At 40.0% G+C, this 26523-nt stretch overlaps 1 protein-coding gene across 1 annotated transcript in view; it reads right to left on the reverse strand.

The window, feature by feature from the left end:
• Positions 1–3151: 3151 nt before the first annotated feature.
• Positions 3152–26523, reverse strand: part of npr2 (natriuretic peptide receptor 2) — a 48405-nt gene continuing 25033 nt past the window's right edge. Inside the window, exons 8-22 of the mRNA XM_088280647.1 lie at positions 24146–24266; positions 21658–21732; positions 20273–20350; positions 18437–18541; positions 17208–17279; positions 16339–16498; positions 16109–16264; positions 13360–13528; positions 9780–9926; positions 8257–8380; positions 7452–7520; positions 7188–7362; positions 5831–5929; positions 4163–4254; positions 3152–3661 (exon numbers count right to left, since the gene is read on the reverse strand). Of these exons, the coding sequence (XP_088136773.1) occupies positions 3599–3661; positions 4163–4254; positions 5831–5929; positions 7188–7362; positions 7452–7520; positions 8257–8380; positions 9780–9926; positions 13360–13528; positions 16109–16264; positions 16339–16498; positions 17208–17279; positions 18437–18541; positions 20273–20350; positions 21658–21732; positions 24146–24266 (1705 nt within the window). The 3' untranslated portion in view covers positions 3152–3598. The remainder of the gene's footprint in view (positions 3662–4162; positions 4255–5830; positions 5930–7187; positions 7363–7451; positions 7521–8256; positions 8381–9779; positions 9927–13359; positions 13529–16108; positions 16265–16338; positions 16499–17207; positions 17280–18436; positions 18542–20272; positions 20351–21657; positions 21733–24145; positions 24267–26523) is intronic.

Raw genomic sequence — 26523 nt, forward strand, 5'->3', positions numbered from 1 at the left:
CAGTGTACTTTTTGTGAAAACTAATTGCTAAAACCTAAGAGCTGAAAAAAAATGCGCCACACAAAAGCCGCCTACAGCAAAAAAAAAAAAAAATTAATAACCTGAAATCATCCTTGTACAAGTAGCTTGAGAAAACCACTTGAAAGCCGTGCACCTCCAGTATATGCAGATTGTGCAACACATCAATGTCACAGGGAAATCATGCAAGGCTTTACGACTGAATCTCATAATATGTGTTCTGTCAATCACAGGACAATGCCGGGAGATGTTCATCCTTTCGGAGCATTCAGGGAGGATTAGTGGGCGGTAGCTATGGCAAGAAGTAATTTTAGCTTATATGTACGCAAATCGTCTGTCAGAAAATTACAAGACTGCAGAAAGCCTTGGAGAGGGCTTGTACATGTCATTTTAGATGTCATGTAATATATCAATTTCTTTTTCAATTTGCTCCCTTTTATTTGTGTCTCTTAAGTGTCATGTTACTTTGGAAAACTAATAACAAAATCTGAAACATCTGCATTTGAATGAATCGAAAGAAATCAGTTCTGATTAAAATGATCCATTCCAGCATCACAATTTTGCCATCCTTAATCTTTATTGGTGGAGGTTGAATGTTTACATTCTTAATATATATGATTGATCCCCCCCCAAAAAAAAATCTACCTCTGAAGATAAGGCTTAACATATAATTGTTAAGTAGAATTTTGAGCAATTCAATATTTTAAACAAGCTTTTGACTGAACTCCATTTTGGGGGAAAAACATAACCATCAAACGTGGGTGCAGCATCATGGATGCAATGGGCTGCTTTTCCTCAGCCGGAACAGGGAATACGATACAATACAACTTTATTTACATAGCGCATTTCACAACAGCTGGAACTGCAACAAAGAGATAGAGTTGATGGACAGCTGGATGGATTTCAATTGCATCTAACATCATTCTGTGACTGGATCAAATTAATTGCATTCCTGGAAATGTCATTTATGGAACAGATTGATTGCATTTCCATTCATTTCAATAGGAAACATCGCCTTGGTTTGCACATGTTTGATTGGGAGAAAAGGGTCATGGAACAAATTCAACTCATAACTGAGATTCCACTGTAATTGACGTGAACCAGTCTGGAACGGCTTATAAAGCCATTCCTAAAGCATTAGGAATCAAGCAAAGTATGATTCACAAATGGAGAAAACATGAAACAGTGGTAAACCTACGCAGGAGTGACCGTCCGACAGAAATTATCTGAAGAGTACAGTGACGACTCATCCAGGAGGTCACAAAGGAACCCAGCACAACATCTAAAGAACTGCAGCCCACCCTCGCCTCAGTTAAGGGAAGTGTTGGTGAATCAACCAAAAAGGCAGAGATTGGGCAAAAATGTCATCTATTCCAACATGAAAATGTCTGCTGACCAAAAAGAAAGAAAAAAAACGTCTGAATGATACCCAAGACTTTTGGGAGAACATCAGCATTTCAGAAGAAGCGTATCATCGGGGTTGCTTTACTGATTCAGGACCTGGAATCATGAATTCTGCTGCTTAGCAGAACATTCTGAGGATGAATGTTCGGCTATTAGTTTGTGACCTCATGTTGAAGAGCTATTGGGTTCTATAGCGGGGAAACAATCCAAAACAAGGCATTTAATTAACTTCGGAATGTCTAAAAAAATCGGACGAGAATCAAATTGAAATCCTGTGGCATGACCTTAAAAATGTCGTTCCTGCTCGAAAATCCTCTAATGTTGCTGAATTGAAACAAATGCTTTTTCATTGCACTGTATTATAATTTTTTCCACTTTTATGATTCATATACGACCCTCGTATTTGCATCCAACTGCCTCCAATCCTTTTATCTGTTGGCCCACCACCAAATCTTTATTTATTCCATAGTTTAGTAATTACCAAAATACTTTTTCCTCGCGTAATAATTACTACAAAAGTTGGATATTTTACAGATAATATATTTTCTGTATTATTTCTTGGTTAATATGTAAAATTACAGTTATTAAATCTCAGTCCTAAATATAAACAATCATCTTTTTAGTGACTGCACGTAGCATGTTTGATTTATTTCTGAGTTCGCAGGGAAGCCCAGTGTCCCAACTTTGCAATGAAAAAAAGTCACTGAAGTCAGTTTGAAATTCCTTGTTCACTGAAATGATGCTTGATGGCTTCTTCTTGCTTTTACGACGTGGTCGACGAGGTGGTCTCTTATTTTAATCTGTAAGTATCATAAAAACTCACCCACACACAAACACGTTTATGAAACAAAGTAATCCAAACGTCAAACTCGTAAAGATAGTCTCGTCAATAAAAGAGACAGGATTGATTGTTACCGGTGAACCAAAAAGCCATGTGGACTGGTTGTTCATGTTTTCCGTCGAGGAAAAGTGATGCAAATATCAAGATGACAGACAGCCAGGGCCACTTGTGTGAAGTTTACAGGCAAACGCATGTCTCAGCAGAGAAATTCACTGATGCTCTCTCATGCGCTGCCTCTGACAGGCATCGGGTACCATGAGGAAGTGGGCGGTAATTACTGTTACGCAGCAGGGAAAGATGGTCTCTAGCAGCGACACGTGCACACACACACGCACACCCCCACACCCACGAGGGCAAAGACACACACACACACACACACACACACACACAAAGACGAGTCCAAGTGCCACAGCTGATAATGAGCATCTAATGAGTAGTGATGTCACGGCAACACAGATGCTTGCCGCCAACTGGCTTTTTCCCCCCTCACTTCCTCTCATCTGTCTACAGCTAAATACGCAGAATTGGGCTCAAAGTATAGCATCATTATATGTGCCAAATGTTGCCCACTCGGCATCCATTGCAAGCCTGATCATCCCGGAAGGGGGATGATACCCCCCCTATCTGTGGTCTCATCTTAAGGTTTCTCACTTTTCCTCAGATGGGGTTTAGAGTTTTTCCTTGCCCTCCTGGGGGGTTAAGATCGGGGGATGTCGACTGTGGCCATGTGAAGCCCTTTGAGACTTTCTGTGATTTAGAGCTATACAAATAATTTTGACTTGACTTGACTCCGAAAGATCTCAAGAGAGCACGGCGATTATTCATACAGGACATTAAAATGCGAAACTATTACTATCACACTATTTCAGAAATAAAGACTTAAAGAAGGATATTTTAATGAGTTTATTGAACAAAATATTTTACAGTATCTTGGATATACATATATACAAATCTTGCATTGTCCTGTAAAGCACTATTAAAGCCTGCCAGCAGTGTACAGAAACACTGTCTCCAAAGGATGATCCAAGGAAATATTAATACATCATTGACTTCAAAACACATTATACAAATCTGAATATAGAAAGCACAAAAAATAAGATATTTTCTGTGAAAATTACTCACTCTGAGGACAGAAAATATCTTCATACAAAAAACACCTCCATGTTTTTTTTTTTCTTCTTTTTTTTTTGTAGTTGCAGCATTCAGGTCATAAAAATACCTGGAATTTCCTCTGTTTTTTGGTGTATGGTTTTTGTTCCTCCGCATGGAAATCACACAAAAGAACAAATAAAGCAGTGGCTCGGCCACCGGATCTTCTGATGTCGTCTTCACCTCTCAGATAACATACACATCAGACTTCTCCCCGAGTAGCCAATAGGTTCTCATTTTACCTTTGCCCTGAAACACACAAATCAATAAGTTCATCAAGCGGAACGTAGGGTGGGTGACGGTAACGTTATATCCTCAATTTGCTTTCCTTTTTTTAAGGTGATCACGGTGATCACATTTCACCCCCTAATAGCGCATTTTCAATGGACCACTCCCCTCCCTGCCATCGGCACAAATTTTTAAAAGGGCATCAAAACATGTTGGCAATGCACCAGACGCATGTGAAAAAAAAAAATTAAATGTAGAAAATATGTAATCCGCACACCCACGAACGTCACTGATTGTTTATGGAGGGCCAATAAACAAAAGTAAGCGGCATCTGTTTTAGACAGAAGGCCATAAAGCCACTCAGACAGTGGATGTACAATCTATTAAAAGGGAATTAAAACAAAAATTGTACAATGAACGTCATGGTAATAACTATTATACTACAGAATGATTATCAGACTACAAAAAAGGATAACAAATCAAAAGAAATTGGTCAAGTTTGTTTCAGTATAAAATGCTTACTTTCATTTCAACATCGCCTCGTAACTGCAGATCGAAGTAGCCAAACTCATCCAATACTTCTTTGGTAGCTGAGGATACGTGGATCTTCAGAGCTGCAAAACACACATTATTATTATGATTAAAAAAAAAACAAACTACTTAACCATTTCTGTTCAAAACCTTCAAAAGATTGAGAGGTCATGCTCAGGCTTGTCTGACATGGATATCTGAAACACAAACAAGTCTGTGTTATTCTGAGCGTTTGCTGCACATTGTAGATATTGGAGACGCAGATCTTGACGTCGGCTTCAGGCCGCAGTTTATCGCTGGCTAAGGGCCCTTCCATTTTAAGTGCTATCAATTATTTACCAGCAGAGGCAGAACACAGGAAGCGACTTAGCAGTTAATCAATACGTCCAATGACTCTCTCCAGTGATATCCCATCACACTTTGAGAACATGAGTTCCTGTCATTGCAGGTTAAGAATAGAAACTGTATAAAAGGCTTGTATTACAAAAGGGATGATGAGGAAACGTTTAATTTCACCTCATGGTTGGTAAAAGTTGAAAAATTCCACATTTCAGATTGCTGTGCCGAGCCTCCATTTCACCTGCGACCCGAATGCAAATATTGGGTGTCCGTGCCAATTTCTTCAATTCTCTTCAACTGGTCATTGGGTGTTCAACATGGCAACTCATGGCCTCAAAATCACTGAGGATTGAAGAAATATTTTTCCCTCTCTTGTCTGCAAAGATGACATTGGGTATAAAAAGATTGGCAACACCCTGGATGAGTGAAGGTTGAGGAGGGAGAAAGGTGTCTAAGCACCACCAGCTCTGAAATGTCATCAAGAAGCACTGGAGAGGATTTCAGTAAGAGTACTGGTGATTCCATGCCTAAAAGGTTTAAGCCAGCGCCAGATGAAAAGTGCTCACACAAACTATTGACAATTTGGACACAAATTGGACATGTTCACTGTGAGGTTAATAACTGTTATTTTGAGAGACAGATACACAGTTTGTATACAGCAATGCAACCACTAAAAATATTTCCAAGATTCATTCTGAAGTGTTATTGCTCAAGAAGATTTTGCTGATATATGAGAAGAGGTATTTTCTATGAAACACGATTTTTCTTCTCAAAAATGTTAATTTATAAGTGGGTCTGAAATTGGGAGTTTTCAAAAAAGACACCATCATTGTTTCTGAATAAAAATGCAAACAGTATTAAATGTCCACGTTACTTCAGTAAAAATCATCACACAATCGCTGTTGGCAGACGCTTCAACTGATTGTGATGTGTATTCATTTTGCATTTAACAATCAGTTAGTCGGGTTTAAAAAGTGACAAGGTTTTGCCATTTTCATTTTCCTCGACTTTCCCATTTAGCAAAATAATAAATTTACTCAGACATTAAGATTAATCAGAAGTGGGTTTCTTGGGTCTTTTAAAAAAAATTACAGAGGATAAAAAAAACATACAGAATGGAAACACTTAACCAAAGATAACCTCTTCAATTCCTTACTAAAATAAGTTGACTCATTGAAGTTGCTTAAGAAACATTATTCCACAAGCAGAAAGAAAAAAGTAGTTGGCCTAAAGTGTCACGAGTAGGAGATTTGTGTGAAAAGCCAACGACACTTGAGGAGTTCTGAGAAAAAACAAACAAAACAGGATTCTGACGCTCACCCTCTCCATTTGACTCCATTCGGGATGCCGTGTTGACAGTGTCTCCAAATAAACAGTATCTGGGCATTTTCAACCCGACCACTCCTGCACAGACTGGACCTAAAAGATAAAAGTAGAATTACATATTTTCAGAGCTGGGCAGTCCGTTACGGGGGCGGAGCGGTCCGGCCCTCTGTCCTGGCTGGACGTCCATTTTTGGGGCAGAGGGTTAAAAAGGGTTCCATTAACAAAGGCCGGAGGTAGATTTTATCGGCCCTCGTGCGTGTGATGAACCGACTCACGAAATGTGCGAATGACAAAAAATTTCCTCGGAACACGTCAAAAGTGTCACTACCAACTGTTTGTGTATGAAGAGACGTGAGACAGCAGTGTGCGTTCAAGCGTGCCTGTATTTCCTTATTCTGACATCACGTAATCTGCGCCTCCCACCTGCTATTGGGGCATACCTTAACAGAGGGGGGGGGGGGCAATTCCTCAGAAAGAGAGAACAGAAACCATTAACCTACTTTGGTTTGACAAAACACTTAATAATAAGCCCATAATAAGGTAAGTGGATATGAATCGTAAATTAGCCAGCTAATGATTTTTATAGCTAGATAGCTAGCTAGATAGCTAACTCAGGATCTTATAATTGCCAATCCACTGACGATTCGTGATCTGCTTCACCCTCCTTATGTATTTGGACGTAGCCGCACTTTGAGCAGCCTCCTCATGATTGCAATTTGCCTGTGGAATTCCAAGGGATTTGTTTATTTCCTGCACATCTGCTATGCGGCCTTCAGGTAGATCAATCCCTTCGATTCTGATTATCTTTCCTCGCCTACATATCATTCGCCCACACTTATCTAGTCTGAATGCCATTTCGATGTCATTGCTGTGTATCTTTTTGAGGTGAGATAGATAGATAGATAAAAATGCGCTTGGGCCACAGTGTCACTTGGAGCAGGCTCTAGCATGTAATGTATGGAAGTTGGGTGGTTCATTGCCTAAAAGTCAGAATGTTCTTTAAAAAGCCACAGTTTTGGATGAACTGAAAAGCAGTTAGAAGGCTTTCAATGTTAGGCTTGAGTCAGAATGTAAAGTGGGTCATCCGCAAGTGTCATGGGTTGTTGGTTGCAGCAGGCTAAATGTTGTCGATACATGTCATTATATAATTCGTGATTATTTTATACTCTTTGAGTAGGAAAATGAAGTAGCTTAAACATCCGCCACAGCAAGGCATGCACCAACAGACACATTTATAGCGTAACTTAGATTTCAACGAGTTGTCTTACACTACATTTACAACAGATTGCATACACTGTTAGTGGACGTGTTCCATGAGATCTATTAAGATTGCCCATACATTTCGTCTCACCTGTGTGGATACCTATCCTGAGTCTCAGCTGGTCGTTAGGTCTGTGTCTGATCTTGAAAGTTTTCACTTGCTCTAACAATGCCAATGACATCCCAGCGATCTCTCTGGCGTGGAGTTTTCCGTTGCGCACCGGCAGACCTGACACCACCATGTAGGCGTCACCAATGGTCTCCACCTCAAGGATAAATAGGACACGTCATTCATTTCATACGCTTGTATTGTATTGAGTCATGGTTAGAGCTCAGCACTGAGACTGGGACTTACTTTGTAAACATCAAAGTTATCAATGATGGCGTCAAAACAGGTGTACAGGTCATTGAGCAACGTGACCACCTGGAGAGGAACAGAGCATCTTGTGAAAATTGATAACATTGCTGTGTTGTGTTGTAAGTCTACTTTTGTCTAAACTCCTTGGCTTTTTGTTATATCACAGGAGTGGACACCCATTGCAGGACACAAACAAACAAACATTCACACTCACATTCATATTTCATATTGGGAGAGATTTAGAGACTCCCGTAAAAATGCATGTTTTGCAAAATGGATCAAAGCCGGATTACGCAACAAAAACACATTCAACAAATCAATCACAAGACTGACACATACAGACAGACAACCATTATCACATTTACAGTCTTTAATTAACCGAAGCTTGTGGACTTTTGGCAGAGTACCTGAAGGAAAAAAACACACACAGGAACAGTGGGACCATCAACAGCAAACTCCGAAAAGAAACATCTGACCGGGGATTCTGAATTCAGAAGCCATTCTAGAGCTCGTCTTTGAACTCCTTTTTGCCATTAGAGAAGATAACCTGCTCGAGCCTTGGGAGGCGTACGTACGAAATACCCAAAACAGTTTCACATTAAGTATCTAGTGCAGCTTTCCGGGTAGCTTTGTAGCGCACTCAACTCGGCGTCACTGCACTCTGGCAGTCGTATTCTGAGTTACAGTTCGTGCGTGGAAACCTCTCGGAAGTCTTAGTCTTACTGGAGATAGGAAGTTGAAATTGGTACAGGTAAAGCTTTACGCATTTGTAAAAGAATTCCGAGCCTTTGAAGTCGACTACCTGAAGTGGCGTACTCTCCGCAGACATGGACGTGAAGCCCACAATGTCGCTGAAGTAAATGGTGACGCTGTCGAACGCTTCCGCCTGGACCGTCTCCCCTCGCTTTAGCTGCTCTGCTACAGAACTGCGGGCAAAGAGAGACGTGAGTTCAAAACTTAAATGAACTAGTCAGTTGAATAAGAGGTTGTTTGTTTGGATGTTATTGCATGAGTTACATCTAGGTAAAGGTATTTGCTTGACTTTCTAAAACAATGACTGCTAGTTTTAATTAAATACTAGATTATCTGAGCTAATTCTGTTCATATTTCTCTCAAAGAAAACCAAAGGCTGTGAGTGAGGACGCTAATGGCGGGGAAAGTAACATCGGTCCTTCCTCTCAAGCTCATCTATTCCCGACTGGGTGACTTTGCACGAATGAGCTTTTTTCAGATGGAAAATGTGTAGAATGGTGGAGAAAGATGGGATTTCCTAGTGATGCGTTTCCTAGGCTCCAAACTTCCTAAGCCCACTATCTGCTCTTTACTTCAACTTCATTAGTAGCTCGACTCTCAAGCCATTCTGTTCCCTTTCATCTACAGTGAGATTGCACCACGGAGAAAAGTTGAAATGTGGTGTTGAGGAGGATTACGGGTCTTTAATTAATACTGGGGCTGACTGCAGTTGACTAAATGTCTGATGAGTGCCACTGGAGAGATTGGCATAATTTGCTGAGTTCATACTGCAGTTGTGCTGGATATTTTGGCCTTGATTTACACTTCAGTGTCATGTGATCTGATATTTTTCACTCAGGCATCATAGCAATGCATGCAAAAAAAAACAAAACAATTGATGACATATTCCGCTATGGTAGGAAAACACATACAGGTTGACTAAAAAAAAAAATAAAATAAAATAAAATAAAAACATTTTGAAATGCATGCGTGTAGGTGGGTGCCAACTACAGGATGTGATTTTGATGAAAAAAATGAAAATTCTATCATTGTTTTAAGATTTCATTTGCATGAATACAATATTTTGCGTCCCTCAATCTTGGTTTTATTGGATTGTTGAGAAGTTCCCGTTTTTCTGGATCACCCTGTATCGAATCAGTTTGACTCAATAGATGCTAAGTGTGTATAATAACTCTTGCGTTTTGTTTTTCCTCACTCCTATAAAAATGCATCGAAAGTATCAGAGTTGTATGCTTAATGTGCAAAGACAAATTTCTACAGCCATAAGTTACTCTGCAAAAGAGCTTTTTTTTCAGTTTCGGGCTCTCTGATGCTGCTCTGAACAAACAGATCCAAGGACATAAAACATTTATCTTGCCCGATAAATGCATTTTGGGTGCGTGAGCAGGCTGGTTGTTGCAGATAAGCATTACATCACAGTGGTCACAATGGTATTGTATATGGGTCACTTTCAAGTAAATATCAAATGACAGAAAAAGCACTAAACTGGAATTGGTCACAATCTTGCACAGTTTAAATCCTTGGTGGGCAAAGACAAGAATGTGTTTTATGAGCGTTTTCTTTTCTTCTTACTGTGGTAAAATTTGATAAAGAAGATTTTCCGCTTTCCGTTTCTCCTCCAAGTAAGCTTGCGTTCGCTCCTCCACCAGATTCTCCAGATTGTTAGCGTACTGCTCCATTCTGGATAGCAGGTTGTTCAGAATACTGGTGCTGCCTTCCCTGCACAAAACACAGAGCAGAATTAGGCAACTGTTGCCAGTTGTTGCAACTCTCACTGGAAGTGAGATGGGGGAGGGGGTTAGCTCCTTTCATGATCCATCATCTTTTCCATAATGGCAAATAATGGGTTTCATTTTAACCAGGCGTGGGCAAACTACGGCCCGGGGGCCACATGCGGCCCATTAAATGTTTTAATCGGCCCGCCGAACCTGAACAAAATTAAATGAATAAATGTTGTTCATGTTTTATTTTCTAAATACTGTGGTTTTTCAAAGACATATTTATATTGTTGGAATGCTTTTCTTCACTTTCATTTAAAATTAAATGTATTTTTTTTCTCCGATGAGGTGAGGTTTCCAAAACATAGCGGCCCCTCTGTCAAATTTTAGAACCCATTGTGGCCCGCCAATCAAAAGGTTCCTCCCCCCCGATTTAAACCAATACACATGAGAATAGAGTAATTTAGATGCTCTTATCATAGCAAATTTGTGACATTGTAGTGACATTCTCATTTTTAAAATTTGCCTCTTTGATACAGCTACAAAGCCATTCTACATGACCTATACATCATGATTAGAGCAGCTCCCATATTTCTGCAATGATGTAGTCTATGTATTGTGTAATGTGACTTCTCAGGAGATGTCTGCATTCATACGCACTCAGGCATGCACACACAAACTGTGCACACACACAAAAAAAAACAAAAAAAACATATATGCAGGATTTTACTCCTAACGGAGGAAGATTGTGAGTCACATGTACCGCATTGGTGGTTTTAAGTATCAATGTCTGGCTTCCTGCCATGTTTCTTGTGTGTCACACATCCTACAAACACCCACGCGCTGTTTAAGTTAAAAGAGCTACAAATCCGAGACATGAAGGACTATCATCGCGTTGTGTGCAATCACATTATTTACTTTACACCTTCTCCATCATTCATCGAAATGATGAAGACATCCTCTTGCCACATGATCATTGCAGCGACTTGTTAATCGGACTTCTTATGAATAAAGCATCCAGTATGTTTCCATTGTGTTTAAAACATTATGCAAGGACAGAAAAAATATTTCGAGACCACTTTTTATTAGTGCTGTCAAGCGATTAAATTTTTTAACTAATCACAAAAAATTCGTAATTAATCAATTTTTTTCTACTACTATTTTTTGTGAAGCTTTTAACAGGTATTTACTTAATAATATCTTCAAAGTAATGTAAAATCTCCAAATATGGAGTGCATTTGAAATCAAAGACTGTTCTAACCGAATTCTTTGATCCTTGAATATGATCTAAATAGAGTCATATTTACGGGATTTTTTCTGAGAAACAATTACCATACATTTAGTTGTAAGCTTCCCACTCCAGCAGTGTTGGTTTGCAAGGACCAGTGTTTGAATTTGGCTTTGCAAGATATGCAAATTATTTTTGAAGTGAATAAAACTGAGTTAACTGGGTTCAAATATTTAATTGTGTGAATTAAAAAACAAAAATCTTGAGTTAACACTTTAATATTGACAGGCCTACTTTTTATAAAACCAGACTTTTGTACTTCCACAGAAGAAGACCTGCTCTTGCCTCTGTTGGTTTTAATGTTCTTGAAAATGATCTTGGGGGAAAAAAAATCCCTGAGCAATGGGTAATGTTTGACATCTTGCCAAGTTACACTTTAGTTTTACAAATAAAATATTTTGGCACATCAACACCGTCATCAGTTTTAACAGTAAATGTAATTGTGTCCGTTTCTAAGAGTTGACTGAAATCATCTCTTTTGGCTTTCGTTTGAACATCTAACCAGTACAATATTTAATGAGATTAGCTGATAAATATGTGTCAAGTCCCTAGATAAAGTAGGCGTCTGGCTGGTCTCATAATGTTGTTTTTAGGTTTGCCTCAATTTTGACATTCACTTTTTAAAAGTATGAAGTTTAAAAAAAACAAAAAAAAAACATGATTTGTTTTTGTAATCTCTTTTAGTGAATAAGGCACACATAAAACCCGAGTCAAAAATTAACGTCACTCTTATTTTCCCACACGAGATTCGGATCATTTCAGGGAAACATCAGGCCCAGTCACGGTTGATAAATGTGTATTATTAAGTACTTCAAGATTCCGATTACAGATAGAACAAATTAAGCTACAGGCGCAGAAAACTGAAGTTTGGTGGCGACCGGCTGAGTGCGTTCTTGTTTTCAAAGTAGTTAAACATACTTGTAGTACAGAGCACGTAGTATACACACAGATGGACTTGCACAGTGAGAGGTCAGCTTTTGGTGGAGTTTTAACACTGTACGGGTTAAACAAACCATTTAGTGCTGAACACCCCTCTTGGTACAGCGCCCTTCAGGCCCAAGCTCATGAGCAGGCCAAATATAACAACAGCACATCCATCACGTCACGTCAACGACATACATTTACTTAATGAAAATAACCAGCAAACAGCGCATTAGCGAGCTGCATTGCGTAACAAAGGGCTTCATGCACATGTGGGAGGACTGTGCGTGCCACTGTCAAGTTCTTCCTTGAGTGATTCAGAGGTTATCAATCACGCAGAGCTCTCGTACTCCCGGCCACTCCAAATGGAAAGCTATACATCAGCCAAGATGATCCGGCATTTGACAGCAAGTGAAGGAGAGGTCGTACAAGTGGTAAAACACACCAAACATATTTGTACAATTTACTCCAAGTGGAAATGCAACAGCACGGCATTTGGGGGATGGGGGGCGAAAAAATAACGCAAAGACAATCAGGGGCGGAGATGCCACCATTGGCCCTTCTACGGGCATCCCACAAGCAACACACCCGTAGGAAAAAAAATGTTGAGACATTAATCCATCACTTTAATTGGCTGTTAGCCAATGAATTCATGCGATACATAGTAGACTAAGACACCGCCCACAAAAGTATAGATTAAGACATTCACTTATAAAAGGGTAGGAATGTTCACACTCTTCACATACGCGTACATTGATGAATTGGAAATCATTTCAAAAGGGCAGCGGGGGTTGCTTAAACCACGCTGTGGTTGGAAAGCAGATCGGCAAAATCTCTCGCCCAATTAAGTGCGAGCTAACCACCGCTGATAAACGGCAACAAGGAGCTAGACGATTGAGTGACTTGATAAGGAAAAGGAAGCTTGCCCATGATCATTACTAATTGTTTTAACACCATTGACGGGTGTTATCGTCTTTATCGATTCCTTCTGCTTCCGTTTAGAACCGTACATGTTGCCTCGCTTTCTGTGATTTCAAGTTTTAATTGAAGAAACTTTTAAAGCTTGTACACAACGGTGACCGTCAAAGGGATTGGTTTTTCATTCAAAGATAAGCACACATTTGCAAGAAGTACTTATTCCATGCATGTTTTGTAACCACAAAATCACGCAGGCACTTGCCAAGATGAAGATAATTTGAAATGCAAGAAGAGGGCGGTGCCTTACTTATTGAGTTTGGCCATGTAGATCTTGATGTGGCCGAAGTCTGGTCTCTCTGCTGGGTCCTCGGCCCAGCAGCCCTCCATCAGGATGGTCAGCTCCTCTGAGTGACATCTCGTATCCGTCGTTGGCCGAAAGTATGGCTTCTGGCCGTTTCTGACCTTCTGAACAATCTCTGAAGTGGAGAGGAGAGGTTCAGTTGGATCAAATGCAAAACAAATCTTTATTTGACATTTTTGGAAACATAGCTCTTAAAAGGTTATCGCTGCTTCTTCTTCCTTGGTTTTGAAAGTGTTTGGAAAGAACTACCATAGGGGTTTAAGACTCTGCTCTTATTTTAAAGCATTTTATCAGACCTCAGAAAAGGTGCAGGCTCGTTTAGCCTGTTAATGGATTAGTGGCACTCGTACAATCACCGCTGAGCGTGACAGTGAATAAACACCAAACAAACGTCATCCAGTGACGAAAATCCCCCAACGGGATGTGAAACAGCCATTGTGGTTATGCAAAGGTTGAGCACTTGCTCTTGAATTGCTTTCAAGGTTTTCATTTCCCAATTGAGGCCTTGTCATCACCTGATAAGCAATATTTGGTTTTGATTTGAAGTTGAATGCAAACAAAACGAGAGTGTGGTGATTTTTTTTTTACGCAGAGAAAACTACAGTAAAATGTTATTTAAAAATTCTATGCTATAATAATATTGGGTTCAAGTACAAGTGCTATACTTTTCAGAACTGTGCCCAAACAGTTTTTTTTTTGCTCGCATAAAAGGCAGCAGCTTGACTTTTAATACATACCAGATGACAAAATCCCATCGGCCCAGTTTTTTGACTACACTTATTACTCGTCCTTTTTCGAAATCATGTTACCAATCAGCTTTAATACATCCAGCCCCCATCTCCATTTCTGAAATTAGCTCCAGTGTGAGACATCAGACAGGCCTCTACTGGCTCGCCCTGATGCCTCAAAGCAAAAAAGGTGGTCGAGCTTATGTGGTCATGGGCCCCTCAGCTCTGGAATGCACGGCCTGAGGCTCAGAAAATCGCCGCTGAAAATATCGGAACACTTTGTAGCTGCCCTTGCAGTTCTACCCAAAAGTATTGGGACAGCCAGGTCATTATCTTTGCTTTTGTTGAGACAAAGGTTCAGAGGTTCAGCTTTTATTCCATAGTATTTGCATCCAGATGTGTCAAACAACTCTTACTTGCAATCACTGCATCGAGCCTATACGACTTCCTTTTCCAGGCCTTTACTGCAGCCTCTTTCAGTTCTTTTTTTTTTTTTCAAGTGGTGAAATGCATACTCTATTGGGTTAAGTTCCAGTGATTGACTTGGTCAGTCTAAGACCTTCCACTTTGATCAAGTCCTTTGTCGTGTTGGTCGTGTGTTTTCGGTCATTATCTTGTTGCAGGATTATGCTTTTCTCAAATAGTTTGGATGTTTTTTTTTCAGTGATTTGACAGACAAAATGGTTTTGTAGACTTTACATTTCAACCTGCTGCTACCAGCATGAGTTACATCATCAATAAAGACTAGTAAGCCCATTCCCGAAGCAGCCATGCAAGCTCTAGCCATGACGTTGCCGACACCATGCTTCGCAAATGACCTTGTGTGTTTAGATTGTGAGCAGATCATTTCTTTCTTCATACTTTAGCCTTTTTTTTATCACTTTGGTAGAGGGTAATCTCGATCTCATCAGTCCATAAAACTCTCTGCACATTTTTGCAAAATAAAATCTGGCCTTCTGATTCTTTTTGCTGATGAGTGATTTTTATCTATGGACTGTTTACGTCTTCTATAGAAATCTTTGAAGAGTGGATTGTGATACCTTCACTTCTGTCCTGCTGGAGTTTGGTAGTAATGCCACTGACAGTTGTCTGGGGTTTTCTTTAGTGTTGTTCCAATACCACTTTTTGGGTCCTGATATCGATACGGCGAACTGGCTGTGCAGTATCGGCCGATACCAATACCGTACCAATACATTTTAAAATTCCAAATAGAAGCACAATTTTTTTATGTAATTCTATCTTCAACATGACCACCTAACACCATCACAACATACATCACTTGATATCAGTTATGGTTTTCTTTTTCATGTACACCGGGTCATAAAGATTACATTTGATTGAAATTTTAAGCATTATGTGTAATTGTGAAGATGAAAATGGATTTTTTGAACCCCCCCAAATCTTTTACATTTCGTACGAATGTACACTGATGTCAGAATATGACAATAAAATCATTGTCCTATAGCAAAGTTCAATTTATTAAAAATATTTTTTGGAGCGTTTGAATTATGATACCAACGTCAATATCGGGACCATACTGGGTGGTACCAATCCGATACCAGTATTTTAAGGCAGTATCGGTACCGATACCGATACCAGTATCAACACTAGTTTTCTTCACAGCTCTCACAATGTCCGTCTTCTCCTGCTGTTGATACAATGAGCAGACCTGTGCATGTGTGTTTCATTTCAGGACATTCCAAATTGTTGTATTGGGTATGTTAGTGCTTGTGCAAATGCTTTGATCAATTATCCCCCGTCTCTCAGGTTCAAAACGTCATCATAATGACAAATCAATCTAAAAGGTCTGTCCTGAGTTAATACATCTAGATGTATAGACCATGAAAAAAAAGCTGGAAATATAATTTATTTCCCTTGAACTATTCATATAATTATTTTAATGCTAGTTGGAAACAAAAGATTTAGCCAATCAAGTGGACAATAGGATGCACAGTTGTTAAGTTCACCTTTGGGGCTGAGGTCCATGCCTTCAACATAGAAAGGTCCATTCCTTAAGGCTATTTCCTGCAGGATGATGCCAAAGCTATACACATCACCCTTTTGCGTCCCCTGAGGAGGATGGTGGTCGTATATGAGTAGCTCAGGAGCTGTCCACAGCTTCTCTAAAAAGGAAGGTACTGTCAAAATGAAGGCAAGAACATTGTAAACACATCTGATCTGCACAAAGGCAACTTACTCGCATAGAGAGCATGAGAGTCATCGTTTTCGCAGGATGAGCGAAAGCTGGCCAATCCATAATCGGTGATTTTCAACACAAATCGGCTGTCCACCACACAATTAGATGACTTCAGATTTCCATGGCAGCCAAAATAGCTGTTGTGAAGATAGTTCATGCCCTGGAGAAGCAGAGGCACATTCATTCATGCATCAAGGCACCCTTTTTCCCTTCAACATGAGGACACACAAGCGTACTTAACTGTGGACATATGGAAACAATAAGCACAGACAAGTGGATGTATGTTGAGGGTTTTGAAAAAAAGGCCATGTTTCAAGGACATCACTGTCTCGGGAGACTTCTGTGAAATTATTGTTAATTTCTCCAGGGGGCAGTGGAGATGGACTCATGTTCAATATTTGGTGGAAACAGTTGAGTCAGTTTGTGGAAACATCCCTAAAAAGCTTGAGCGGTGTCTCCTCTCTACTGGGCTCTGCTATCTGTATGGAGCAATTCAGCTGAAGCACTTCATTATGCATGCAGTTCAATATTGAACCCTTCCAAGAGTCGGATCTCGTGACAAAGAGCATCTGTGTTCTCGAGGTCAGAAAAGATCTTTTTCAGTAAATCCATGATTAGATTTGATGAAGCTGGAAGGAAATATGCAGCGTTAAGAATGATGTTTTCTCTCTCGCTCCATGCGGTGTAACGGCAATATTTACTGTATGCAACGTTGTGCCAATTCATATTGTCTGTAGCCTCGCTTCCACACTATCCACACGAAACCATGGCAACAACCTAGGTAGTTTCTATGTTTCTCCGAGACTCACAAAGCATCATTTTTTGCTGTTGGAAATGCCTTTGTGACTTCACCCCTCCCACACATGTACCTTCACGATGTCATTGATCAGTGAGTAGCGAAACATCCAGTCCAGGTTGATGCTCTCATTCTCCAGAATGTCCTGCAAGGCATACACACAAGCTCATCATTACCAGAAAGTAGTCAACTTTTAAAAAGACAAGGAAAACATCTATTTTCTGAGCATCTCTTCAGCTAGAGTCTACTTCAAAATTTATTTTTGGAGCCAAAACACCTTTAAGGCCAGACCATGTGCATTCTTCCATATGCTCAGGGACTCAACATGCCAACCCGCGAGATGCTAATGACGCGGCCAGTTAGTGGAATCAGACTCCACAGTTGTCAACCAGTCACATCGTAACAGTTGCTCCCATCGACAAAGAAATACTTTTCAACCTTTGTCAGTGATAAAGCACACGGCTCAGTTCCACATCATTCCCCAGCTCGTCCGTTTTAATAAGCTGCTGGAAGAGAAAAGACGAGCCAAAAATAAGACGCCTTAAAGAATCCTGCACTGCATTTCTCCAAGACAAAGACACAAATGTGTCAAACCTAACTCACTTGGGGTGAGCATTAAATAAAACTACCGAATAGTTTCATTTATATAGTTTTGGTGCTGGGCAGATTTGAGAAATAGTTACTGCCAGCAATAGCGGCTCACTTACAGAGTTGCATGGATGGATGATACTTTTTATTCAGCCATTTGGCATCTGCCATCCCCTCAACTTTTCATGGATGAAATGAGTTTGCCAAATCCTGTGAGTTTTTTTTTTTTTTTTTTAAATGTGCTATGCCAACACAAGAACTCATTAATGAAAAAAGACACAAAATTAGTCTGTCTTGTTCTTTATATGCCCGAAACACAAATTTTCAACTCAAACGTGGCTTCATAAAAACGAAGACAAAGGAGTCGAATAGTTTTTGAACAATAAGTGTTGTCATGTGGCTTAAGTAGGGCACAGATAAATATTGTTTGAACAGCTTTAAAAATATTCACTCAATCTTTGAACTTTCAGGGAATATTTTTAAAACCATCAAATCAAGAACCCTGTGGACGATAAAGAACTAAAGACAAATGCTGGAGTTCAAATATAAAAAAATATGATGATTATTTTTCTAATCATGTGACTTTCTTTCTGAATTGTTTATTTTGTAAGAATCATGTGATTGATCTGAATTACAATTAAAACTGGAACATTGATTGGAGATATTGTAATATTAGGATTATATCCCGCTATTTAAAGTGTTTTTAAACACTACCTGAAGACTGCCTCGGGGACAGTACTCCGTTATGATGCATATGTTGGGAGGGTCGATGCAGGCTCCAATGAAGCGGGTGAGGTGGTTAAACTGGACATCTCTCATCTGAAAATAACACAAACACAGTGTAACTTTCCAAACATCACATTTCTCAAACTCTGTGGAAACAGAGGACAAGGGAAAGGACTGGCAGTTCATTTATATTCAGAGTTGGAATCACCCCTGCCAGCAGTTCATCAAACTCTCGTACGTGCAGTCAGCTAGTTGGCACAATGTCTATTTCTACATGCTGAGGCTGATTCCTGCACCAGGGCACCTAGTTGAATCGTGCAAGTGCATAATTTGGTCTTGGTGCTTATGAATGAGGCAGTGTGTGTATGGGAGATGAAAAAAACGACGTGTTGAGAGGATGAACAAGCAGGAGCACCACAGCCAAGCAGAATCTGAACGACTAAATCCGGATGATCGACGCAATCGAATCTCAGCACTCGTAATTCAGAACAGTGGGAAAATTGGGACTTTTAGGTCTTCCTGGTGCCTTTAGCATGACCCCAGCCAAGCAGTACTAAACAAATACATTTCCAAAGCCAGCAGGAAAGACCGTGTTTGTAAATTCAGCAAGTAGGTAACTTTTTTTCCCTCAAAGTTCATGACTGACAGCCGTTCTCACAGCAAAACCCGGGAGTCGCTTGCTCCTGTTTTACAGCCTGGGAGATGTTAGCCTACCCTTTGGCCTATATAATTCCTCTTGCTGAAGACTGACTGGTGAGTGGGTGGGGGTGGGTTTTTTTGGGGGAGGGTGAGCTGGGAGACAAGTGGTTAAGTTTCCACCAGCGGCCCCCATCTGGTTGGCTTTTTCATGAGCTGAGGTTTGACGGCCGATCGGGCCTCTGGGAGGTCTGAGAAGTTGCCAGTTCAGACAGCAGCCGCTGTCCCATGTGGCCTGCTGACTGACTGAGAGGCCGTGCAAGCTTCCAGGAAGCCCTAACTGATATACTCGAACCGGCTGTGAATCACGTGGCAAGTGACAAGAAAGAAGGGCTCCAGCACCCCCCTCCCCCACGCGACCCTGTACAAGATAAGCGGTGTGGATATGTGGACATGACATATATATATATATAGCGAGAGAGAGAGAGAGAGATGAGACACAATTTGCATATTAGCACTCAATTTGGATTTGAGACTAAAGTTTGTCCAAAGCTGCATGTGACATGTTTTTTTTTGGGGTTTTTTTTCCGGACGGTCCTGGCCATCATTGACCATTATTTTTTCCGCACATGACGGCTGCACGTCATGTTGTATTATATTTTGCCAGTTCTGAGTTTTTTGAATGAAGAGGACAGATTTTAACCTTGAATGAATGCTTTTTGTCTGCAGTGGGAAGAAGTACAATCATGTCACATGGTTGTTTTATTTTACAGGTGGAAAAGGACATTTCGTGAATATGTGGGGTCTTGGTTGTAACTCAACAATTACTAGGTAGTTGCTGATTCTGATCTCTGGTCTCCTCATTACTTCTGATGAAATTTTCTACATGCACACGGAAATCTTTAGCTGTCAGAAACGCTACCTGAATTACGTACACCGGAGCAAAGAACAAACAAACAAACAAACAAAAAAGGCGGCGAAAGACAACAATCAAGCAATAAACAATTATGAACAAAAAACTAAATAATGAACTAAAATCCTTTGAATTGATTTTAATTCATTGTCATACAGTTTTATCCTTTGATTGTATGAATAATTCGCTCCATAAGAGACCTTCCTGAAGCAATCAAGAGAAACAATCCAATGAATCCAACTCATGGTCAAATCTTTTCTATAACCTTCACTTACATGTTTCAGTTCCAGTAAAACTTGTCTGGTTAGCTCGATTCTCTTCTTGTTGACGTGCTTGATAGCCACCAGGTTGCCCTGCAATCAAGACACAGTGAGAGTACACTTCATTAGGATGTCAATTTTTTAGATTTCTGCCAATTGGAGACTAAGAGCCACATAAATTATCCTTGAAAACGCAGAGGGAAATCCAGCCACTTATTCAAAGAAGAATGTCTCATTCATCGTCCAAGTCAACTTGATGGTACACTTGCTTCAAATTGAAAGGCTTAGGACCTTATTGCCATGGCAACAAATCTCACTAGAATCTATATAATATCACTGTTCCAAGTTGTGTGCAGCGCTACAAACTTTGTCTCACATAAAATGGATCAGGCCATGCGTATTATATCACTCCACTGTGCTATGTATTTATTGACTTGCTTTGTAAGCTTCCTAACTATTTCTTGCCTGTACCAATTCTTGCAGCTTGGAATTCCGAAATGTTCGATGTCCAATGCTGTTCGTCACTTAGCAAATTATTAAAGAATGGAAGACAAGTATACTACCGTATCGAAATGCTTGAACCTGCTGTGTCTCCACTCTTGTCATAAAATATATGAAGCAATCCATCACTAGGCAACTTGGAAACTCTAAAAAGCCTCTGAAGAAGAACAACAGAGACCGAAATTCACCGTGTGTGAGATTCATCTGCACCTTCACTCAGCTTTTATCATACATGTTCAAAGTTGAGTACTTTTACACTGTATTAATAACAATAGTTGCAATTACAAGTATGTTAAAAAGTACCGGGGCGTCCTTGGTTTCTGACAGAGTTGGGTCCGTACGAAAGAACTTGCAAGTCAAGCGTGTACCGTACTTCATCACCTAAAGGCCTCAACACACTAATGACCTTAGCGATACCGCCGTATTTATTAGCAACTTCGAAGAAGCTTCACCACCATTTTTCCTTACTTCTGTGAGATATAAGTTTAATTAAATGCACCAAATACAAATACAAAAACAGCTATTAATTGCGGTTTGCTTGCTTTTTCACAGGGAATGCAAATCTTAAAGAACTGGAGCCATGCAGCCAAACACACGCGCACAAAATTATCAGACTCGTTATTGAGGCACTTATTTTTGTCGTTTTCCCTCACACCTCCTCCGCCATAAACAGACAGATAAAAGTCAGCAACAACTTGATTGTCATGTCCAGACTGCAAGGCGGGAGTATCGAAAGACACAAAAAAAAAAGGGAGAACTGACGCATTCTGCAGCTCACATTAAAACCCACTACCTAAATTCGCCCACACGCTTTCTCCTTTCCAGCTTTCTCAGCGAGCTTGCACATGTGTAGGTGGCAAAAGAGAGAGTTGAAAATGTCAGAACTCACCAAGCCTTACCTTAAAATAGCCCGTTTTTGCAAATAGCTGATATTTTCCATGAGCAGTTATCAAGGAGCCGTAGCTGGAGCCTCTCTGAGGAGAAACGGATGAAAAATAGTGTTAGCCTTGAGGCAATTTGAAGCAAAGCGGATTAAATTCTGTCCACTTTCGACGGTGTCACTTAGCTGCAAAATAAATTCATAAAAAACGCAAGTGTATTCGGCTCTTCAAAACAGCGGCTCAAGGCCTCGTGTAAATATGTTCTCACAGAGTGAATCGGTGCATTGCGGAGGCAGTTTGTGCAGACACTGAGCGTCATCATTTTCACAATTGGATAGAATGCAAACACCGGGAGCGCAGAGTACATTGGAAACTATGATCTGGAAAAGACATACACGTTACACTGTGCTCCAAATTATTAAGCATATGCTATAATGTTCCAAAATAGACAATGTCATTCACAGTGAATCAAATGTTCCATTTTCATCAACAATTGAATCAGCGTCTATAATAAAAGGGATATTATTGAACAAACACACTCAAAATACAGTGTTGCAAATTATTACGCAAGTAAAGCAATTCAAAGAAAAAGAAGGGATTTGCAGACACTTAGCTACTTTCAGTTTTCACTGCCGAAAGTTATACAGTAACTCGCGACAACTTCCCCCGCTCCGACCAACTTGACAATGCTGCCTCGATAGCGATAAAGATGTCCTTTATTAGTCCCACAATGGGGAAATTTGAGGGGTCATTCCCCCGTTTACGCTGGATTCAGTTATTTAATTCATTTAATCCCAGACATTTTCACTAGAGGAAACCCCTCAATTCCAGTGTTTTTCTGGATTTTAACTGATTTTGCGAGGCCAACAGAATATTGTGTTCTAATGCTAGAAAAACACGGTGTAATGGTGCAAAAAAAAAATAAAATAATAATTTAAAAAAAGGCTAAGACTTATAAATACGTCTTCGGGAGGTAGGGACTCCGTTTTTGAAAAGGTATATATTTGTTTTATGGATTGAATGAGTTAATAGCTTGAATAATGTATTATTTTCTCTTTAAATCAAATATTTAAAATGAACAACAATCACTCAAGTCGTCATATCTCATGTCAAGTAAGCTCCCGAGTATCTAACGTCCATCAGCCGTAATGGTTACTTTTTGTCTGTTTCTCATTTAAGGGTTCAAAAATTGCCTCCAATCAGGAGTTGCTGTTTGGAGGTTTACTGCCATCTGTTCTCAATAGGGTTGAGGTCAGGGGATGCGAGTGTTGTTCTCACTTTCCACCATAACAGGTAGCGCTATGGTTATTTTGCAGCATTTGACAACGAGTTGTGTTGCATAACAATTGTTTTATTGCAGAAGGCTCCACTTTTTCTGCAACGGCAGGAAATGGTCGTATTGGATCTCCGCACATTAAGAGCGTCTCCACATATAGAGGTCGTTTTGGCTCCACTCGGTAAATCAGCGCAACAACAACCCGTTATTTGAGCACAAAACTCTCATTCACCATCTCCTTGGCAACGTCACACAACTTTATTTCATTCTCTATGACTCACAAACATAATTTAGATTCTGATAACTGTTTTGTTTTAAATGTTCAGTTGATTCCAGTCGCAAGGAAGCGCAGTCTTCTTTTTGTGCATAACATCTGTGATTTTCTTGATTTAATGCAGAACATTGCCCTCGAGTCACATTCTTTTATTCGACTCCCCTGGCAAAGTAATAGCGGTGCTGAAAACAGATAGGAGGAAAAAAAAACTGAAGACAAAGTTTACATAGTTTAAATACCATATGCATAATAATACGCAGCATAATCCTGGGATTGAAGGACAAACAAGTGGAAAAAGAAGCTTTTCACAAACGCTTGTGGGCTCAATCCGCAGAAGATGCATGACTCCTCAGACAACAGAACCTGATACTTGAAGAACGCGACAAGGTATTATAAATATAGGAACCAACGCCAGGCAGAAGCTTATTTTAACGATCACTTAATATGTTTTTGCCACCACAAACCCAGCCACCTTCAATAAAACTCTGGCAAAACAACTTGGAGTGTGTATACAAAAGATTTTGACTCTTTCGGGTCTGCTGCTGCTGATGTTTGCTTTTTCTGCGCCTATCACCAAACATTGAACGTGTCAAACGATTATTTTGGGATTCCTGGCTGAGAAACAACGCACAATAAGGCTGCCGTAAAAGGAAGCAGTTGGATGCTGTGTTGTGTTATCTGGAAGCTGACAAAAGAGCAACAACTTCTTAATTGCACGATGGAGGCTGTGCCGGTGACACTGCCACACAAGGCAATATAAAGTCAAGAATTATGATGACATTTTCAGGTCTGCCAGCTTTAATATGAGCTCATGTGTCTGTAAGCCTGCCTGTCTGCTTCACAACAATTTAAGTGCTTTGGAACTTGTTTTCCTTAACCTCCGGCGAACAATTTGTATTCATTTGTTACCCTTATTGAAATGAAATCATGCTGTAAAATACGAGGCGGCCATTTACCTGTGAGAGCGTGAGACGACTGCCGGCTCGTTTGTGGTATTTATTGGGGCTCTCAAACTGGAGGTCCTCCCACCGAATCCTCCACAGCATTCCAGCGAGCTCTTTCTCCAACTTGAGTTTCCTACGAAAGGGGAAACGTGGAACAGTGGTAAAAACATCGAGGGACTAACAGTGATGCAAAAACGCTCTTCAAGTGTGATGGCTATGTATTGTTTTAGAATTGAGAATGCGCAATTAAAAAATGAATAATAAAAAAAATAAGATAAAAAGATGGTGTTTCGATGTTGTAATATAAATAGAACTGAGGCAGCAGACTGTGTGACAAATAAAGGTTCATAATAGATCATATGAGAGAGTGAGAGAGAGTCAAGTTAGCATGCTAGCTTTTTAACAACATACAATAAATCTTAGCCAACTTCACTTAATTCATACAGAATTCCTAGCCGCTTAGTATCGTGAAATAAAATTCACCCTCTTTCAAGATTGTTTTTGCATGGTTACTTCACTTTTATGTTTAAGATCATCAGACAAATGTAAATATCAAGTAAATATAAATTGCAATTCTTAAATGGTGATTTTACAGGGAAGGCAACCCTAAACATTTCTTTACAAGAATATGCCCTATGCAGCCCCACTCATCCAAACACAGCATTGTGATTAATATTGCGTTTGTGGAATATGAAGTAAGCAGTAAAGTCCACCCATTTTTGTACATCTCAGGGGGCGGCCATTTTGTCACTTTTAGTGAACTGAAAATGACAGCCACGGGGACAAAATGGAAACTCCACACAGGAAGGCGACAGGCAGATTCGAACCCACGACTTGTGCACTGCGACGCGTACGTGCTAATCAGTTATCCATCATGCCGCTTACACTTTATTTTATATTATTGCAAATAATTTTGGGGGGATTGAAGTTCCCGTTTAAAGGGGGGCACATATTCAGTTACCCTGACCTGTGTGTAAAAAGTCCTAATTCAAGTATTTATGAAAAATAACGTGTATAGTAGATTTTTAAAAAAAAAAGAAAAAGTGCATTTTGCCCACCTTCCTTGTTTTGTAATGCGTATTAGTAGTTAAACACTTGCTCAAAACTGAGCATTTTGGGGAGAATTTCATGTATTATTATTTAATTTTTACATCTGATCCTGTGATAGCTTGTAAAGTCCACGCAAGTCACCAGCCTTGGCATCCATCCAAAACATACAAAATATGTTGCATAATACATACATAAAAATGTTTATCGCTTGGTCCACCAATACGTCAGGTCAGTTTTATTCAACACTTGATTACATGTGTCTTAATCAAGGCTTCATGGTGGAAGCAGTTTGACCCTGGAATAAATGAATTTGATTCAATTAATTCTAATAATACAATCATTATAATTGAATTGACTTTGAGAGATTAGCCACTAAGTTAAAGAAACAAACATTGATGCAATAGCATGAGAAGGCAAATATCTTCACTGCCCAACTAGATGTATTAATTCTTGAGAATTGTGACAGGTCTGATGTTATTTTTGAGCACCGCAGAGGGGAAGCAGCTTTCCAGCGATTAGTCCAAAGCCTTCCACTGTATTTTTTGTACGTGTGTTTCTACAGACGCGGGAAAAATCCTTTTCACTCAAAAATGACAAACGAGCAGAGCCCACACATTCCGACACCGTCTAAAAGGTGTAAAACACTTCCAGATGGCTGCAGGAAATTATTGCAGCGCTTGCATATTGTGTTCTCGCTTCTCTCCAACCTTGTTTTTTTTTTTTTTCCTTCATCCTCATGTTAGACAGTCAAGAAAACATCACTTCTCCAACGCTTGTTTGTGTCTGCAAATACTGCAGACGATGTCTGTGTGCATATATTTTGAGGACAGGAAACACCATCAAACCAGCCGTGCACCTCTACCCCTCTCCGCCCCCCCCCCCCCCCCCAAAAAAAAATGCTTTTCCTATTTAAAGAGCCTCGTTCAGAGACCTCTGGCAGCCCGAGTAGCAAAGTGTGAGGCTCCACAGTGGGCCTATTGTTTCATAAGTCCCATATGTGAATACCTCTGCTGGACCAGCCCCTCCATTAAAACATCAGAGCCAGAGCAGCTCTGCTTAACCTCCCCTAACACTGCTGCTGCATACACTCCCAAATCAACTGAGAGAGTAGCCACCTGGTTAAATCTGCGGACAATCCGGACCGTTCCTCATTCCAAAATATGTTGAAAATATATTTCATTACTTTTGTTATGGTATGAAAATAAATTCCTCTCTTCCAAAGCCGTTCATCTATTTCAATCACTTGTTTCATGTGAATCTACTTGGAATGAACATTTTTGTTGTTCTTAGATAAAGAAATACAAGAAAGAAACCATTTCATTCTGACAGGTTGTTTTTAT

The sequence above is a fragment of the Idiotropiscis lumnitzeri genome, chromosome 18 (assembly GCF_059441095.1).
Source record: "Idiotropiscis lumnitzeri isolate Australia: NSW breed Sydney's pygmy pipehorse chromosome 18, RoL_Ilum_1.0, whole genome shotgun sequence".
Taxonomy (NCBI): Eukaryota; Metazoa; Chordata; class Actinopteri; order Syngnathiformes; family Syngnathidae; genus Idiotropiscis; species Idiotropiscis lumnitzeri.